The sequence below is a fragment of the Mytilus trossulus genome, chromosome 13, assembly GCF_036588685.1.
Source record: "Mytilus trossulus isolate FHL-02 chromosome 13, PNRI_Mtr1.1.1.hap1, whole genome shotgun sequence".
In the NCBI taxonomy this organism is placed as follows: domain Eukaryota; kingdom Metazoa; phylum Mollusca; class Bivalvia; order Mytilida; family Mytilidae; genus Mytilus; species Mytilus trossulus.
Window position 1 is genome coordinate 28971846 of NC_086385.1, and position 20094 is coordinate 28991939.

A 20094-nucleotide genomic window follows, 5' to 3' on the forward strand; every position below is an offset into this window, starting at 1 on the left:
TGTCAACAGACATTTATCTAGTATTGACATCTTATAACAGATCAGTGCAATTGTATCCTTCCATGTTACGCACTGAAAGGGCTTACTGCAAACACTTAGAAAGATGAGCTAGATATATTTCCTTACAATATCGAAATGTGATTGTAAATATTAAAATCTGATTTCACAGCATCTAGTCTAGACCAAATATATGTCAACAGACAGTTATCTAGTTTTGACCTATTATTACAGGTTGGTACAATTGCAACCTTTCATGGTACTCACTGTCTGAGGGCTAATTTTAAACCATTAGAAAGTTAACCTTCATGATCAACTTGTTATAAAATGTTCCATCTACTTTCACAGTATCTAGTTTAGTCTAATGTCAACAGATAATTTTCTTGTATTGACTATTTTTACAGGTCAGGGCAGCTTATTTATATGTAATATCATATCACTATAAAATCTCTGTAATACATGACATATTTGTCTGATCTATGAGATAAAGGAAAATAATAGTGCAGCATCTATTACTTATGTCAATAGACAATTATCTAGAATTGACCTATTATTACAGGTGGGTGCAGTTGTAACCTTCCATGTTACACACTATAGAGTCCTATAGCAAACACTATGAAAGTTCCTTTACTGTTATGAGGTCAACATGGTATGGGCTTTAATCATAGTTGAAGGCCATACAGTGAATTTAAACTGTTGATCTCTGTGTCATTTGGTCTCTTTTGAAGAGTACTGGTTGTCTCATTGGCAATCATACCAATTTTTATATTTTTTGTGATTTTAAAATGTGAATCTCTTGTTTTGCCTTTATGTCAACAATCTATTATCTTATGTGTAATTTATCACTACAGATGAGGGCAATTGCAACCTTCAACATTACACATATTCAGGCTTATTAGACTGAATAGACAAATTACATTACAAGATTAAGAGTGTGAGTCTTCAAAAATATTTGAGCAGCCATGAATATGTCATGGTGTCAAGATTCATATAAATTATTTCCAGAAAATCCTTGTACATCATTTGATATCAATGAAGTGGCTATTACATAACATTTTTTAGATATCTTATCACATTCCAGTATCTGCTGTGTCTTTTCAAGTGATTATGTCAAAATAGCCATGATTCAGACAATGGCCAGGAAATAAAAGGTATAACAATGAAATTTTAAAATCAACATTCATAATTAACTTTCTTAAACAGCTAAATAATCAGTTAAGTTTAGACACAGCTTAATACCTTTGTTTCAAAATAGTTTTCCCACAATATCCCCCATTTTTACCAGAAGGAAACTGATTGGCTGGAATAACATACCGTATTTGGGCATGTATAGTCCGCACTTTTTTTCCTTAAATATGTAGTTTGTACAAGGGGTGCGGACTATACACAACTATAGACGGTTTTCGAAATTTATTAAAAAAAAAAATTTTTTTTTTTTATTTTTTTTTTAAATTTCGTTTTTTCTGCATTAGCAATGTATATTGGAGACGTTTATTGTATTTACTTCATTTAATTCTTATTCTTTATTCTTTTTTAACTTTTCTTTTCAAAATTGATTATTAAAAGTAAAGGTGTGACATCCTGCATAGGTAATCAAGAGAGGTAATTAAGGATTAAGTATGGGTGTGTAGCAATTAAATAATGATGTCAAGTTTTGACAGGTGATAAATATTATAATCCCAGGCAATAAAACAACATGATCAATGAAAAGATTAAATAAGATTAAATAGTTTTAAAATTTTGATTACTGCTAATTAATTTAGATAAATGTTTGATCTTTTTTTTCTTTTGTTCCATAATATTCAAATTATTTCTGTTATATTATATATCAGCTTGGACATACTTCGACAAATGTTGATTTTAAAATGAATCTCTTGATTAATAACTACTTTTTTTTTTTTTTTTTTACAAAACTTTTTTTCTCGATTTTAAGGGGATGTAAAGGGGGTGCGGACTATACATAAATGTGTACTATACACGGCCGAATACGGTAAGTATTCCACAAAAAAGAAAATTTCAACTTACTGTTCCTGGTTCATAATTCTGTTATTCCTATTTAGTAAAATTGTTCAACAGAGGGAAGAATAAAACAATTTTTTTTCATTGAGGGCTTGATTAAGTTTTGGAAAGGTTATTTTTTCATTATGATACAGGTGCAAGTATGATGTTAAGGGGAAAATTGTTAGATGTTTTCAGGATAAGGTACGTGATGTGTGAAGTTTTAATTATAAGGTTTAAAAATCTAATTACATGTAACAATGAAAAAAGGTACTAGTTATTAGACATGCAATATCTTCATCCAATGAAATGCTTGTTATTCATTTGTTAGTAAGTGATGAATTCTGAATTCAATACAAATGAGTGTTATGAACATGTGACTATTATACTCACTGATGATTGGTCGAAATGAATGATCAAGGGAATTATCTAAATCTACACAACAAACAAATATGTAATGATATATATGTGTGATTGAGTGTTTCCATGATCCAAAAGAAAACTAGAAGTACAGTTGTTTGAGAATCTCACAATCAGATTGTTCGGCCATTTTGTTGGATTTATAATGTGATTTCCCCCCCCCCCCCCATTTGATCCTCCTAGCTTTTCTCATATAAAATACTATCTTACATTTGGAATTTTATTTGGTATCTCAGCAACATGAACAGTAACTTGTGTCAAGCTGGAAACGGACTACCTGACAGGTCTAACCAGTTTGTGCCGAAAGACTGAATTTCACCACTGTCCCTGGTATGGGGAAGATTTAGTACTTACAAACATGTTCAACCCCCAGGATTTTTTATGTGCCTGTCGCAAGTCAGTAGCCTGAATTTCAGAGGTTGTCATTGGTTCATTTTTGTAAAATTTGTTTTTGTTATAAATTATCAGAGTTTTCTCGATTGAATTGTTTCGAATTTTTCATGTTGGGGCCAACTATACTGAATAGGTTTTTACAATATATGAAGGACATAAAAGTTTCCTTTAATTGCTAAAATCCACTTCATTTGAACTTTGTTGGATAGTTGTCTCATTGGAAATCATACCACATCTCCTTATTTTCATATTATTGGTGAATACATTTCACACAGCAGTCCAAATCAGATGAGATACTACACTATCAAATATTTGAAAAACTGGTTATGCAAATGAATGAATAAGCATTAGTAACTGTAAATAAACTGTGCATACATAAAAAATATTAAACTACACAAAACACTACCAAAACGCAGTAAACATGGTTAATTTGTTGACTATATCTGAATTAATTATAAGTTTTCCCTAACTCTTAGTCAATAACAACTTTGTTATTCCCTCCATAGTTACTAGTCAAAAACAACATTGTTATCGCCCTTCGTGAATATAATTCAAAATAACAACAATACTTTTACCCTCCTAACAAGTCAATACATACCATTGTCGTCTGTGGACCTTCTTGTTCTTTTGTTACCTACAAAATATTTACAGTAAATGATAGTCAAAGTTAAACATTTTTCATAAAATATTGGGATACATTTCAATTGTGAATTAGTTATTTTTGGACAAACAGTCTGTGATTGTTCTAAATTGTCATTGTTGCATTTAGTTTGTTCACTGATTGCTGCAATAATCAACATGACGTACTTGGTACTATCACTTACTAAATATACAGTCAATTATCATGCTCAATATTGTTCTCTTTAGTCTGCAGTTTAAATGTAGTGTTTTTTTTTTTTAAATAAGACAGTTTGTTTTCCTGTTTAACACTAGTCAATTTCCTTTCAGACCACATCAGATCACCACCGTTTCTAGGGGTTGAGGGGGTTTCGTCTTACACTGTCATTATTTTTTGTTATGTAACGTTTTGTATATCATTGTATGCTTTATTACTTGTTTTTTACTTTTTTTCCATGGCCTCTGTCCTAAGTCAGGAATCTGATGTATAGTAGTGTCTTCTGTTTATGTAAATCATAATCATACATGTTTTTCGTTTTTCGATTTTATATAGATTAGACCGTTGGTTTTCCCATTTGATTAGTTTTACACTCGTTTTAATGGGCCCTTTATAGCTTGCTGTACGGTGTGAGCCAAGGATCCAAATTGAAGACTATACCTTGATTAATAAAGGTTTACTTTTATAAATTGTTTTTTGGATGGAGAGTTGTCTCATTGGAACTCATACCACATCTTCCTATATCTACCTCATTTGTTCGTCATCTACTTATGAGTTTGAATATCCCTTTGGTATATTTTGCCTCTCTTTTCAGATATAATTTTGACAAGCAGAAAGTAAATATTCCAATGGTATGATGTCACAAAATAACAACAGACAGTGTTACAGGCTGATGGACACACAGACAGAGTAAAACAAGGATACCTCCACCTATGGAGCCCCATGATACTTACATTTTGACTCTTTTTCATCACTGCCATCTACACAGTCAGCAGTTTGATCACAGACCCAAGACTCTGGTATACAATCTGAGCCATCATCACATGTAAACTGGCATGACACTGTAAATAAAGTGTGTCCGTCATAGTCAAAAAGATTAGATTTCTATATATGTTTCCATTAAAAGTATTCAATTCTTTAGTTTGACACAAAATCATTGAAACTGTAGAGTAATCTATATTCTGTGGTACCAATTTTTGTGGAATGCAGAAAAATAATATTTTGGTGGATATTTTGAATTTATGGCTTTGCCAGAGTCTGCATATGAGCATATTTCAAACATTTGTACTTCTTTGAATGTTTGCTGATGTGATTCATATGTGTTTTTTCGTGTCTTGTGTTTTATATAGATTATACTGTTGGTTTTCCTTTTGAAAGATTTTACACTAGTCATTTTTAAGGACCTTTGTAGCTTGCTGTTTGGTGGTAGCCACCGCTCTATGTTGAAGACCGTACTTTGACCTACAATGGTTTACTTTTGCAAATTGTGACTTGGATTTGAAGTTGTCTCATCGGCATTCAAACCACATCTTGTTATAACTATTATAATCTATAATCTATATATCTCTACTCCAAATTTTAAGAAAAAATGATAAAAAGAATCAAGTGAGAGTTGGAGTAACTTTATAGAGTAAGTTGTGTGTTTGAGGGGGGGTCAGCATTTTTAATGGTTACCTGGTTTCTCTGCGGATCGCACTGTTCTTTCTTTACCTGTAAAGAAAAATAAAATTACATATAAAATATATACATTTATACATATTTACTTAATCAGTGTGTTGTTTTATTACATATCATGTTGGTAGTTGTATGGATTTAATTTTTTTGCAATTGTCATGTCAAGGCTTTTTACAAATTAGGTTTTACTCATTATTGAAGGCCTGATATAATGATATTAAAACGTCTACATCCACTTTATTGGTGTCTGGTAAAAAGTTGGCCTTTTCGCATTCAATACAAGAACTCCTTTTACAGGTGCATTACAGCTGATTTCATTGAGTGTGTAGGCAAAGGTAATATCTTTGGTTAGCTTGAAACGTGAAGTCATTATTAGGTTAGGTAAACTACCGTCCTTTAAGAGTAGACTAGTCCAGCAGATAACCAATCTATTCGTCTCCCAAACTAGACTTCATCGAGGGGAGGGTAGTATACCTTACCTAATAATGACTTCATGTTTCAGCTAGCAAGCGAGCTAAATCCTAGATGTTAGCTTTACCTACACACTCAATGCAATCAGCTGTAATGTATGATTATTGTGTCATTTGTTTTAGTTCAAACTCAAGGGATGTCTATTATCATATCACTGAAGTTCAATATTTTAGATACTTAAATCATGTAAATATAATATCTTAATGATATAACAATAGGAAGTTTAATATTTTCGATACAAAAATATAATAATGTAACATTGATTTTCAATCTAAGCAGGAATACCTTCAGTAAACATATACTATGTAAACTGAAACTATAATCAACGAAAACAATTTTATGTTGAATATTATATTAAGATGTAACAAAACAACATGTGACACACTCTCTGTCTGGTAATAAAAAATGAGAAGGGACAAAAACTTGTATTAAATATCATTTCTAATAACTGCCACATATTCAAGAACATCAGATTTACACTGCGTATTTCTTTTATTTCTCAGTTAAAATATTCAAGAAAGGAGCAATTTGTCTAATGGTAAACAGAAATAAAATAAAACCACAGTGCAGAAAAATTAGTTTTCCCAATTCAATAACAGGAGATTTAATGCATGCGATTCCAAAACTGATCAATTTCATGGAGAAAATGACATTGTCTTGAACCAATAAAACTTCGGGAAATTCAGCTGATCCATCACCCTGACAAAAGAACCCCGTTCTTCATCACACTAATGGTGATTTTTATGATGCATGTAAAAGCTATTGACAAGTAAACAGGCGAGATGAATCGTTGCCCAGACATGGAGGATACGGATTAAAGAAGAGTATGTCTAAAACTGGATTTGTCAGGTGATACAATGTCACTCCTGTTGTCAAATTTCAAGGGCTGTAAAAATAAGATCATTCCAACCAACGGGCAGCAACCCAATAATGAACTCAATCTGATCACAATTATAAACTTTTCAAATGCACAGCTTTTTATATCATAATAAATGAAATAAAAGAGTGTCTCAGGAAATGAATGCCAACAGTCAGTAATAGCTTTGCAACAAAAATGGGATGGTAGGACAGAAAGACAGAAAGATGGAAGGATTAGAGGGTCAAGGGAAACACTTAATTGCCTCTGTTGCATACAGTGAAACATTAATGTGCTCAATCCCCTTTTAAATGAAGTTTCTTAAACCTATGACAGGACTATGGGAAAGGTTAAATCTTTGTTTCACTATTTCTAACCTTGAATATTGTTTGAACCAAAACCTTAACTAGAAATTCAACAAAGAAATGATTTTCTGTCAGTGTACAATGACTACTATCTCCAAACCTTAATTCACAAATCTTTTCTTCGTTATACAAATCAAAAACTTCAATTATAAAGGATCAATGAAACACCATATCAAAAATATCTAGTCACACAAATATTTAAACTTTTAACAATTGGCTTAAAAAACAAAATACATTTTATTGATAAATTTGTAAAAAAAAAAATACTATACACTTTTAAATTATAATCAATGAAAATCTGATAGACAAAAAATCTACTCACGATATCAGAACACAAAAAATTGAAATGTTAACAATTGACTTAAAAAAAACATGTTATTGATAAACTGTAAAATAATACTACGAATTTTAAACTATAAAGGATCAATGAAAACCATGTATACCAAAAAAATCTGACACGATATCACCACACAAAAGGAGTAGGTCCGGTAAGACCTCTTTTTGGCCCCAAAATATAGCGGTTTTACAAAATTGTTAAAATGTAAACTTTTACTTAGTTATTGGATAGCAGAATGGTTCTGCTACATAAATATGGGCTGTTTTTGACACTACAATGTACATATATTGGGTACTAGCACCATGAAGTCGTGCTAAATTACTGAAATCTTCATAATTCCATCATTTTAGTTAAATTTTAGACGGTTTCCGGGTAAAACGAAAGTGGCCGCATTCGTGTTCATCCAAAATATTGAAATGGAAATTGTATTTGATGATAATACATAACATATGTAAAGATTGAGGATGAACACAGATGCGGCCACTTCCGTTTTTGACAAAAATCATCTGAAAAGTGACATTTTTTCGGATATTTGGTAGATTTTCCATATTTGAGCTTGAATCGGATCGTTTTTAATGACTTAATAAGTTAAAATCTTGCACATAAATTAATTGAATCATATGAAATAGACACTTAAGTGTTTAAAAAGTGGTCAAAATCTTTCGTCAGATGAAACTGAAATTTGAGGCCAAAAACGGTCCTTAGCGGACCTACTCCTTTAAACTTTTAACAATTGGCTTAAAAAAACGTGTTATTGATAAACTGTAAAATAATACTAAACATCATCTATATAATTCCCATACATCATGCATGGATAATTTTTCAATAAGAACCTTAACCAGACTACTACGATATTTCATTACAAATAGACATGCTTTTAATAAAAATACGATTTTTTTTTATCACAAACAGACATGCTTTCTCTAAAAAACCACATATAAACTTTTTTTTCGAAAAAATGAAGTTATATTAAAAGGATTGGAGCATTTTAATAGTAATCAAAACCAGACTACTACGATATTTCATTACAAATGTACATGCTTTTGGTAAAGTACCTATTTTTCATTACATACGGACATGCTTTCTCTAAAATACCACATTAACTATCCTATAGAAAACTTTAAGTTACTATAAAAAGGATTGGAGTTCTCTTCATTGAACAGATAATAATAAATTCCATTATGAATTTCATGGGTATTCGCATTCTAACTTTAACAAGAAGGTCGTTATTCCGATGCGTATAAAATTTCCCATTGTACATCATCAATTTTCCAAATCATCTTCTGCTTCACCGACTCTCTGTTACAAATGGACTAAGCTCGGAGTAATCAAATTCATTGCTATCTGCCTTTCTCATTCATCAGTTTTCCGGAGTTAAACGCTTCAATCAGATTTCGATAAACAAATCCAATTTGACTGTGAAGTTCTCTCTGATACTTTATTCATATTATTCTGTTATGAACAATCGTGGATGCTCATATGGACAATGATCGAATGTTTCGCTATTGAATTGTCTTCACGCCATATAATTGGACTAAATTAAGAACCATTTATAGATTTCTTGTGGTTTAATAAAAAGCTTTACAGTGTTTGTATGCCATCTGACCTGCATGTTATTGAGAACAATGCAAATCCAATACTTTTTATCCTATTGTTTCATATTCAAAAGGAGGAATTTTCTGAGTGTTAAACGAAAACTCTATAATAGCAGGATTTTTTATGCTGGCTGTCAGCCAGTCTTCACGCTGAGTGGCAGCTCAGGCTGCCCAGGCTTGTAGAATTGCTCACGGGCCTGTAAAAATCATATCTACAGGCCAACAAAATCTAACTAAAAATTTTCAAAAATTGAGCTCCGGGTCTGTAGATTTTACAGTTCATCGTGAAGACTGGGCTGTACTTAAATTTTGCTTTTTTTTCGCAAGCAAATAATTTGCATTTAAAGTAGAACATTTAGCTTCAAATCTCAAAATAATTTGCTATTACATACCGAGACTTAACCAAACTGTAAAAATTAGATGACACAATAATTAGGACATTTACAGTGTTTCATGTAATGACAATATAATCTGACAACCCAGAGTAAAGGGGGGGCTCCAACTATATGCTCCCATTCAAATGCATTGATCGGCCAAAAAAAGGGGGGTTCCAACCCCCAGAACCCCCATTCCCTGGATCCGCCACTGATAGTACACATTTTCGTCTATTGGAACCTCAGGCACTGTAACTTTTGTAATGATGTACAAAAAATGTAGGTTCTATTTTTTTCTCATTTGAGAATATATGGAGTCCATAGTCTACCTAGTATAACTAGCATGTAACAAACAAATTCCCAAATGATTGTAAAAAAGAAAACAAAGGTCAGGCACAATATCTATAAGTGGAAAAGCTTACATGCTCAGATCCATTTCAAATTAATAAAAAAAAACATTATCTCTAAATCCAATTTATTTTACATGACACAATAGTTTGTAGTGGGATATAAATGAGTCTGAATTTATATAATATGTCAAAACATATCTTGGTGATATGTACTTTTATAATTAGAACTGTACATCACAATTTGTTTTCAATCAAAACTGGTGAGATGTATATTATTTGCCCATTAATTTAACTAGAGGCTCTAAAGAGCCTGTGTCGCTCACCTTGGTCTATGTGCATATTAAACAAAGGACACAAATGGATTCATGACAAAATTGTATTTTGGTGATGGTGATGTGTTTGAAGTTCTTACTTTACTGAACATTCTTGCTTCTTACAATTATATCTATAATGAACCTTGCCCATTAGTAACAGAAAAATATTTGGTAAAAATTTACATAAAATTACCGAATTCATGAAAATTGTTAAAAATTGACTATAAAGGGCAATAACTCCTTAAGGGGTCAATTGACCATTTAGGTCATGTTGACTTATTTGTAGATCTTACTTTGCTGAACATTATTGCTGTTTACAGTTTATCTCTATCTATAATAGTATTCAAGATAATAACCAAAAACGGCAAAATTTCTTTAAAAATTACCAATTGGAGGGCAGCAAGCCAACAACCGATTGTCCAATTCATCTGAAAATTTCAGGGCAGATAGATATTGACCTAAAAAACATTTTTATCCCATGTCAAAGTTCCTCAAAATGCTTTGGTTTTTGAGTTATAAGCCAAAAACTGCATTTTACCCCTATGTTCTATTTTTAGCCGTGGCGGCCATCTTGGTTGGTTGACCGGGTCACGCCACACATTTTTTAAACTAAATACCCCAAAGATGATTGTGGCCAAGTTTGGATTAATTTGGCTCAGTAGTTTCAGAGGAGAAGATTTTTGTAAAAGATTACTTAGATTTATGAAAAATGGAAAAAAATCGACTATAAAGGGCAATAACTCCTAAAGGGGTCAACTGACCATTTCGGTCATGTTGACTTATTTGTAAATCTAACTTTGCTGAACATTATTACTGTTTACAGTTTATCTCTATCTATAATAATATTCAAGATAATAACCAAAAACAGCAAAATTTCCTCAAAATTACCAATTCAGGGGCAGCAACCCAACAACAGGTTAAACGATTCATCTGAAAATTTCAGGGCAGATAGATCTTGACCTGATAAACATTTATACCCCATGTCAGATTTCCTCTAAATGCTTTGGTTTTTGAGTTATAAGCCAAAAACTGCATTTTACCCCTATGTTCTATTTTTAGCCGTGGCGGCCATCTTGGTTGGATGACCGGGTCACGCCACACATTTTTTAAACTAGATACCCCAATGATGATTGTGGCCAAGTTTGGTTTGATTTGGCCCAGTAGTTTCAGAGGAGAAGATTTTTGTAAAAGCTAACGCCGGACGACGACGGACGACGGACGACGGACGACGGACGCCGGACGCCGGACGCCAAGTGATGAGAAAAGCTCACTTGGCCCTTTGGGCCAGGTGAGCTAAAAATACAAATATAAGATTATTATATATGTATGTGAAGTGCTTATTTCTAGACTGGTGGTATTTTTTACAGTTTGGCTTCTTGTCTAAAGTTCAAGAATAGGTCACATGTACTTTTAAAGATAAATCTGTAGATTCCTTTTTTGAATGAAAGATAGAAAATTTTGTCAATGTTTGTCTATATAAATTATATGGTTAGGCCATAAAAAATCTGCCTACTCAAATTCTTTTATTATTTACCTACCTACCCACTGTCTCAACCTTGGGTTAAGGGTTTGGGCAAACCAAAATATTTTTAATTGTGGCCTTACATATGAATAGTACCTTATTTCTGGACTGGGAGGATTTCTTATAGTTTGCATGACTTATCGTAGACACTTGTCTGAATTTCAAATGTAGGTCACATGTACTTTTATGGTTTAAAAAGCTGCAGATGTTCATAATGTTTTTATTCAAAACTAGGAAATTTTGTTCTTTAAAATAATAAAATTATTTCTATACTCATGTCTGGTGGTATATTTTAGAGTTCGCCTTTTTGTATGGACACAATTGTCCAAAATTCAAACATAGCAGTCATGTACTTTAAAGTTTAAATCTATAGATTGCAACTTTTTAATCAAAACTAAGAAATTTTATCCATTATTAAATGTAAAAATATAAGGTTATACACATGAGAAGTACTAATTGGGTGGTATTTTCTACATTTTAACATTTCTATAGACAGTTGTCTAAAGTTTAAATATAGGTCATATGTACTTTTATTGTTAGATAATGCAACATATTTTTATATCAAACTAGGAAATTCTGTCAATTAATTTATTGTTAAATATCAGGTTATGTATGAGAAGTAGTTATTTCTAGACACTGGAATCTTTGAGAATTTGACCTATCCTTTAGACACTTGTCTTAGAAGTTCAAAAATCAGTGATGTGTACTTTTACTATCAAAGCTGTAGATCATAATTAGCATTCAATAAGAATTGGACAGATTTGCTACTACAAATCTAATGAAAATAAAATAAATATATGGTTTTTCTGTGAGAAACAAATATTTCAGACTATAGTAACTACAGCTTGACAAATTGAATAAAGTCTTATCTGCTGTGACCTCTAGATGATGTTTAGTTGTTTTTGACTCTAGTTGCATGCTGTCTATTCCCAACATATTGTTTTATTTCATATCAATTTGAACTCTTTAAGTTTAAGAATTCCTGCACTAATGACAAAATACTCAATTATTACTGGGATCCATATGGAGGGATCGAGTATCGATAGTTATTTATAAGACATTCCAAAGGCTTTATTTTAAGCATCATTCACATGATCTTCAGAAGAAAAACAGCAATAAAACATAATCAAATTTTTAAGGAAATTGTTTCATGTATAAATATGTACTTTCTGTTTTGTTATAAATATGTAACTTTCATTCAATTCTCCCCTTGTGATAATGGAACAAATCGTCAATAATCCATGTTACTATTTTTAAATAATTGTTAATCCTTCTGACATGAGGGACTTTCCAAATGTATAAATTTCAAGCTTAATTTCTAAATTTAGAACATTATCTCTGATTTTACTGTTACATAATCGGCTTAAATGTCACAATATCTGTTTTCTATACTGTGTAATTGACCTCAACTTTAAGATGAAAAACAGCAATAAAACCCTGGCAGTAGTGTTTCATTGCTTTATAGGTTTTCGTTATTATTCATTAAGAAATTGTGTCAAATAATAAATAAATTTTTACATTGCTCCTGTTTTATTCATGTTATATAAGTTTTGCTTCTTTCCTATTAATCTCAATTGCGATAATAAAGGAATAACAATCCTTTTTTTTCGTCTACAAAATAAATAAATTTCAAGCTTAAATTTAGAATAATCTAAGATTTTACTCTTACACAATTTTACTTTTATACAATCATGTAAAATATTAATGTCACTATCTGTTTTATATTCTATTTTATCTCGTTGCATTCTTTGAGATTTTGTCTGATTATAAAGATGCACTTTAATACATAAGGGTTATCAATGATAGTTATTTTTTGCATCAAATTATTTCATCAATGCAGTTTTAGTTAAGAAGTCGTCTTAAGTTTTTCTCACTCAATCATGATTAAGTATCTAGCTACCTAGCTTACAAAACGTGTTTAAAACTACAAATTTAATGTATGAAGTTCTTATAAATGCATCAGGGATAGACATTTTAAGCCCCTGCATTAAGTGTAATGTGCTAAAGTTCAAAATTTAAACAACTGTTCAATCTTGTTTCAGTCTCAAACATAAAGAAAATGAGTTTGTGGTTTTCAACAGCTAAAACATTTAAAACATTAGAATACACGTAGAACTGAATATGTGCAAGAGATTATTATTTCATCGACGAGCTGATCAAAAGTTCAGTGTAGGATAAAAAACTTAATTCACATAGTTTGTTTACAGACCCCCCACACCCCCTCTTAACTTGATTAGGGAAAAATTGATTTACCAATAGGGATGTATGTAAAAATCGATTTTAGATATACAAAACTTCAGAATTTTGACCTTCCATCCCCAAACTATTTGATTTAAGTTTTTTAACCTACATCGATATTTTGATGTCGTCCCTAACAGACTTCCAATTTTAATTGTAAAAGATAAGTTCAAAAGTTTTTGATAACAAAGCTGTCTGCGATTTGAAAACTTACTATTTTGTTAACACTTTCTCATAATATTACAAAAAGAGATCTTTTCCCAAAAGACAATTTCAAAGGAAAAATGATGTAGATGCTTGGGAAAATTCCTTTTTTTTATTCTTCCATAGCAAATTTTTACACAGCTTGTTCATTTGTAAAGATGACGGATTTTTAAAATATTCTATCCTCCTTAATGATGTCTGGTCCTCAGTTCCAACTACTGGGGGGATCAGTCAAAACAAATGGGAAAAACATGTTTCAACTCAAAGCTTGTGAAACCTATATATAGCTATCAATTTACAGTTATTTAAGTAACTGCAATTTAGTATAATTAAAACACGATACAGAACAATCCATCATCATTTATCAGGATTAGAATAATGTACAATGACCCCTGGTTCAACATTCTCACTGACCATAAATACATTTAGACATTATTGTGTTCATTTATTATCCTAATCTTCCTAATTAGCGGACAAAATGGGAGAATAATTATTGTGATTTCTGTAAATTCTGCAAAAAAAATTCACTATCAAACTATCATTGAATAATTGTTCTGTCGAAGGTCACTTTCATCACTCTTGGCTAATAATATCAAAGCTTTCATTTATAATAAGTGGAGGAAGCTGACAAGGACATTTGCCTAAATTGGCCGAAAGCTTAGTCAATTCAGATCAGAGTCAAACGCACCTTGCCAATACTTGGCACAAGCTGGATTCAAGTTCTAGTCCATTCCTTTTTGATGCGTTTTGTTATTTGATTTTGCCATGTGATTTGGTTGATTATATAGGGAATCACTGAAACATTACTGGAGCAAGCCCCACTCCTCCCTTAGGTCAGTCAGCGGGTTCCCCCTTATGAAAAGTTCTCAATCGGCCATTGTATAGATCATTGTAAAACCTTCAACTGTCAGCATTAAAACATTTCAGCAATAGATCACTCTTAATAAAATTGACCATTGACAAATTTGCCTTAATTAACTGCAATTCCTTTCATCAACGTGAGAAATGAAAATGTAATAAATTTCTGGTGACAAGGACCGAATCAATTATTGCTATTCATTTCACTTCCCATGCCCCCTATATGTAATGTAACAAGGCCATGTTAAGCCTGTAGATAATATCCTTCAATTGAATTTAGCAACACTCAACTTTTCCCTGATGGTCAATTAGACAAGATTGATTAAGTGTCTATGGTTTAAATTCCCTGGGGACAATATTGATCATCACCTTTGGAATATATAATACACATGACATCCGCAGATTGTGAATCGGACAGATATTTCATAAAAAAATTGTTTCATATATATACATATGTATATTGCTATTAATGTGGTTGAAAAAATAAATAAAAATTCTTTCTATAATTTCATGCATACTCTTTTGCTCTTTCTAACATGGGTAGAATGTTCAAGGATCATCCTCAGGGACTTTCGAAAAGTACTGTTTCAAATGAAGTAACCATGTTTGATATTTCTGTGTATGCTTTATGCAATTACCATCCCTCTACCTATCTTTGCAATGGTCAAATGAGTACAAAATGACTGTATGTCCATAAAATAGCTCAGGGACACTAGATAATGTTTACAGACATTCAAGGAACCTCTGATAAGTGATTGATTGATTGTTCGTTGTTACGATAAAAAACAGCATGATGTCTGTTGATATTCGTTTTCATAAAAAAAAAATCTTTATACATGTATCTTATTTTAAATCATTGATACATGTACTTGGCATTTTTTTCATTGATAAATATTTGAATGTACTTTTATCAGAAAGCTTAATGATAACATGTACCATCCCTATGATAATCTGTTAAGCTGATGGGAACAAAATCTTCCTGTTTAAAAAATGTCAACTGTATTCAATAATACATATTGACCTCTTTGTCATTCAAGGTCAAAGCAATGGTCAACATTCTTCAGATTGATTCATTAAAAGTTCAAGGACAAAGCAATGGTCAACATTCTCCAGATTAATCCATTAAAAGTTTAAGGACAAAGCTATGGTCAACATTCTTCAGATTGATCCATTAAAAGTTCAAGGACAAAGCTAGGGTCAACATTTTTCAGATTGATCCATTGAAAGTCCAAGGACAAAGCTATAGTCAACATTCTTCAGATTGATCCATTAAAAGTTCAAGGACAAAGCCATGGTCAACATTCTTCAGATTGATCCATAAAAAGTTCAAGGACAAATCTAAGGTCAACATTATTCAGATTGATCCATTAAAAGTTCAAGGACAAAGCTATGGTCAACATTCTTCAGATTGATCCATTTAAAGTTCAAGGACAAAGCCATGGTCAACATTCTTCAGATTGATCCATAAAAAGTTCAAGGACAAATCTAAGGTCAACATTATTCAGATTGATCCATTAAAAGTTCAAGGACAAAGCTAGGGTCAACATTTTTCAGATTGATCCATTGAAAGTCCAAGGACAAAGCTATAGTCAACATTCTTCAGATTGATCCATTAAAAGTTCAAGGACAAAGCCATGGTCAACATTCTTCAGATTGATCCATAAAAAGTTCCAGGACAAATCTAAGGTCAGCATTATTCAGATTGATCCATTAAAAGTTCAAGGACAAAACTATGATCAACATTCTTCAGATTGATCTATTGAAAGTTCAAGGACAAAGCTATGATCAACATTCTTCAGATTGATCTATTGAAAGTTCAAGGACAAAACTCTGACCAACATTCTTCAGATTGATCTATTGAAAGTTCAAGGACAAAGCTATGGTCAACATTCTACAGAATTATCCATTTAAAGTTCAAGGACCAAAGAGCTCTGGTCAATATTCTTTCAGATTTATCCATTAAAAGTCTTAACCTTAGAAGTACATCTGTCAACATGCTTAGATAATAATTTGATATATTGATGATTCTGTAGTATTCAACAACACTATTAAACCTGATAATTATAACATACACCAATCAATAGTTTTGTAAATAACCACAATGCAATGTTAACAGGTTCACATTGTGCTTTTCTTGTTTGTGTTATGAAAGGAACAACAAAGGAATAGAGTTCAAGTTCAGTTTACATCTTGCCTTTAGTCAGCTTCTTTTAATTTCAAACAAGCAATTATTTGTCAAAATACTCATTCATGGATTTTGGGGATTTAATAACTTAAAAATAATAAAATCATTTTCAAACACAATGCAGCTAGTATAAGTCACTCAGCGGCGGATCCAGGGGATAGGGGTGTTCTGGGGGTTGGAACCCCCCGTTTTTTTTGTAAGATCAATGCATTTGAATGGAAGCATGTAGTTTTGAACACCCCCTTTTTAAAACGGCTGGATCCACCCCGTCATTAACAGTCAGCACCATATTCTTTTCAAACTGCTAGTTCAGTATTTTGACATTATTCTTATGTGTTTATAAACAAAGCTTTGCAAAGTAATTTTTACTAGTTTTAAGCAGCAGACAAGTGGCTTAAGGGGGCTCGCGGGTCTAAATCATTTTTTTTATTTAATATAGGATTTCTCTATATTTTTCTATAAATGAACTTTATCTTATACTTAATAGAAAATTGAAATAAAAAAATGGGGTCACCGTTCATTTACGCTCACAATATGCCTTCGAAAGAAGCATACATTATTGTTAATGTCCTTTTTTTCTGTTGAACTAATAGGAGAAATTTCGGTAATATCGAAATTAAAAAAGAACTAAATTACAGAAATCTCTTAAATTTTACAATTATTTAGTTTATGTATAGCTTATTCGAAAACAACAATAAAAAATATAGGTCACCGATAAGTTAAAAAAGTTATTTCAATTTTAATGGCAAAAAATGGCATTTTTGCACCAAAGGGAGATAATTTGGAGCTTTTTCAATGATATCTACATTTTAAAAATCACCTGGAGCCAACACAAATTATTTTTTTGGAATGATTTTTGTACTTTATGATAAAGTAACAAATACTGAAGGTAATAAACAAAATTTGTAATGGAAAAATTAATGTTTATTTTTTTTCGGAAATCTTATACCCGCGAGCCTCCTTAAGGTGTAGATTACATGAACAGGAGAAACTTTGCATGGACCAAGTATATGGTTACAAGGAAGTTATTATTTACATAGGCGACAATGGTAGCCTTATTTGGTCCTGCCTTTTCACTATCAAAGATCCATTGAAAAAAATTTCGAATTCTGAATTATCAACACCTTTGGGAGTAATTGCAATGGTTAAACACATATGGTGCCGCAGCTTTTTTGATAGAAAAATGGCATCTTTTAAGGGTACTCAACGGTTCTGGAATTTTCGAAATAGTATGAATGAAGAACACCCCTTGCTTAATTTGGCACAGAAAATGTTGCTTGTCTAAGAGAGTTTTCTCTAACTTTCTCACTATTTCTACACCAATGGCCAACACCCATTTCTTATTATTTCAATTTTAATTTCTAATTACCAAGGCAGCAGAAAATAAATTTACTTCTACCTATTATCTTGGATGTAAAATCTAGGTGGCACCAGTCATCTGTAATTACTTCCTTTTAACCATATACTGCCAAAGATACTAATTTGTTTGGCTGTGTCTCTAAATTTCAGTTAAAATGTTAAAGGTCTAATGTTGAACTTTCATATGGTGGCAGATTTGGACATTTAATTGATTTCCCTATAGCTAATGAATACAAAGTAAAGTCACATTGATGTTTAATCAAACAATGAACTTTTAATGGAAATTCAAAACTAATTGTAAAATAGTTTAAACGATATTTTTAAACTCATTGTAAAACATTTTAATGGTATTTTCAAACTCATTGTTAATTCTTTCAATGGTATTTTCTAAATCATTGTAAAATATTTTTAATGGTACTTTCAAACTTATTGTAAAATATCTTAATGGTATTTTCAAACTCATAGTAGATTTTTTTTTAGGTATTTTCTAGCTTACGGTAAAATAGTTTTATCCTAAACCATTTTATCAAATTGCAAACATATCAAAATAGAGCTACAAAACCAATTCAAAAGTCTTAACAATAGATCTACAACGCCTATATTGCATTGTAATAGTCACTTCAAATAATTAAACAATACATCAATCACACCCACAAGTGTTAGCTGGGACATCTATTCAAAGTGATTCTAGAAACCATATACAGGATTAAAATATCCTGTGAAATTTTTCAAATGTCATTGTTTTTGTGATGCACCCTTATAAATTGTGCATCAGAGGGAAGAAAAAAAAATAATGAGTGTCTACCATAAACAAAACAAAAATTTCCCACCATGTAAAAATACATCATACATGTACATATCAGGCCTTTAATTGATTATCATACATGTAGGTATCATCCCTCCTTAAAGTGAATCATACATGTATATATCAGCCCTTATTAACGTGAATCATACATGAAAATATCAGTTTCCTTACAGCATATCATACATGAAGATATCAGCCCTTATTAAAGTGAATCATGCATGAATATATCAGCCAGTAAAGTAAATCTTACATGAAGATATCAGCCAATAAAGTAGATCATACATATAGATATCAGCCCATAAACTTTGAGTAAAGTGAATCAAACATGTAGATATCAGCCATTCTTAAAGTGAATTTTACATGTAGATATCAGCCCTTAAAGTCAAGCATACATGTAAATATCATTTCATCTTAAAGTAAATCATACATGTAGATACCAGTTCATCTTAAAGTGAATCATACATGAATATACATGTATATCAGTCAGTAAAGTGAATCATACAAGTAGATATCGGCCCTTCTTAAAGTGAATCATACATGTAGATATCAGCCAATCTTAAAGTGAATCATACATGTAGATATCAGCCAATCTTAAAGTGAATCATACATGTAGATATCAGCCAATCTTAAAGTGAATCATACATGTAGGTATCAGCCAATCTTAAAGTGAATCACACATTTAGATATCAGCCAATCTTAAAGTGAATCATACATGTAGGTATCAGCCAATCTTAAAGTGAATCACACATTTAGATATCAGCCAATCTTAAAGTGAATCATACATGTAGATATCAGCCCTTCCTAAAGTGAACCATATATGTAGTTATCAGCCCTTCCTAAATTGAACCATACATGTAGATATCAGCCCTTTCTAAAGTGAACCATACATGTAGATGTCAGCCCTTCAAGTGAATCATACATGAAGATATCAGCCCTTCATAAAGTGAAACATATATGTAGATATCAGCCCTTCCTAAATTGAACCATACATGTATATATCAGCCCTTCCTAAAGTGAAACATACATGTAGATATCAGCTCTTCCTAAAGTGAATCATACATGTCAATATCAGCCCTTCAAGTGAATCATACATGTAGATATCAGCCCTCAAAGTGAATCATACATGAAGATATCAGCCCTTTTTAAAAGTGAATCATACATGC

General features: G+C 31.6%; 1 protein-coding gene across 1 annotated transcript in view; it reads right to left on the reverse strand.

The window, feature by feature from the left end:
- LOC134694221 (low-density lipoprotein receptor-related protein 1-like) overlaps positions 1-20094 on the reverse strand; it is a 136456-nt gene that overhangs the window by 94781 nt on the left and 21581 nt on the right. Inside the window, exons 2-5 of the mRNA XM_063555219.1 lie at positions 5099-5134; positions 4378-4485; positions 3407-3442; positions 2389-2430 (exon numbers count right to left, since the gene is read on the reverse strand). Of these exons, the coding sequence (XP_063411289.1) occupies positions 2389-2430; positions 3407-3442; positions 4378-4485; positions 5099-5134 (222 nt within the window). The remainder of the gene's footprint in view (positions 1-2388; positions 2431-3406; positions 3443-4377; positions 4486-5098; positions 5135-20094) is intronic.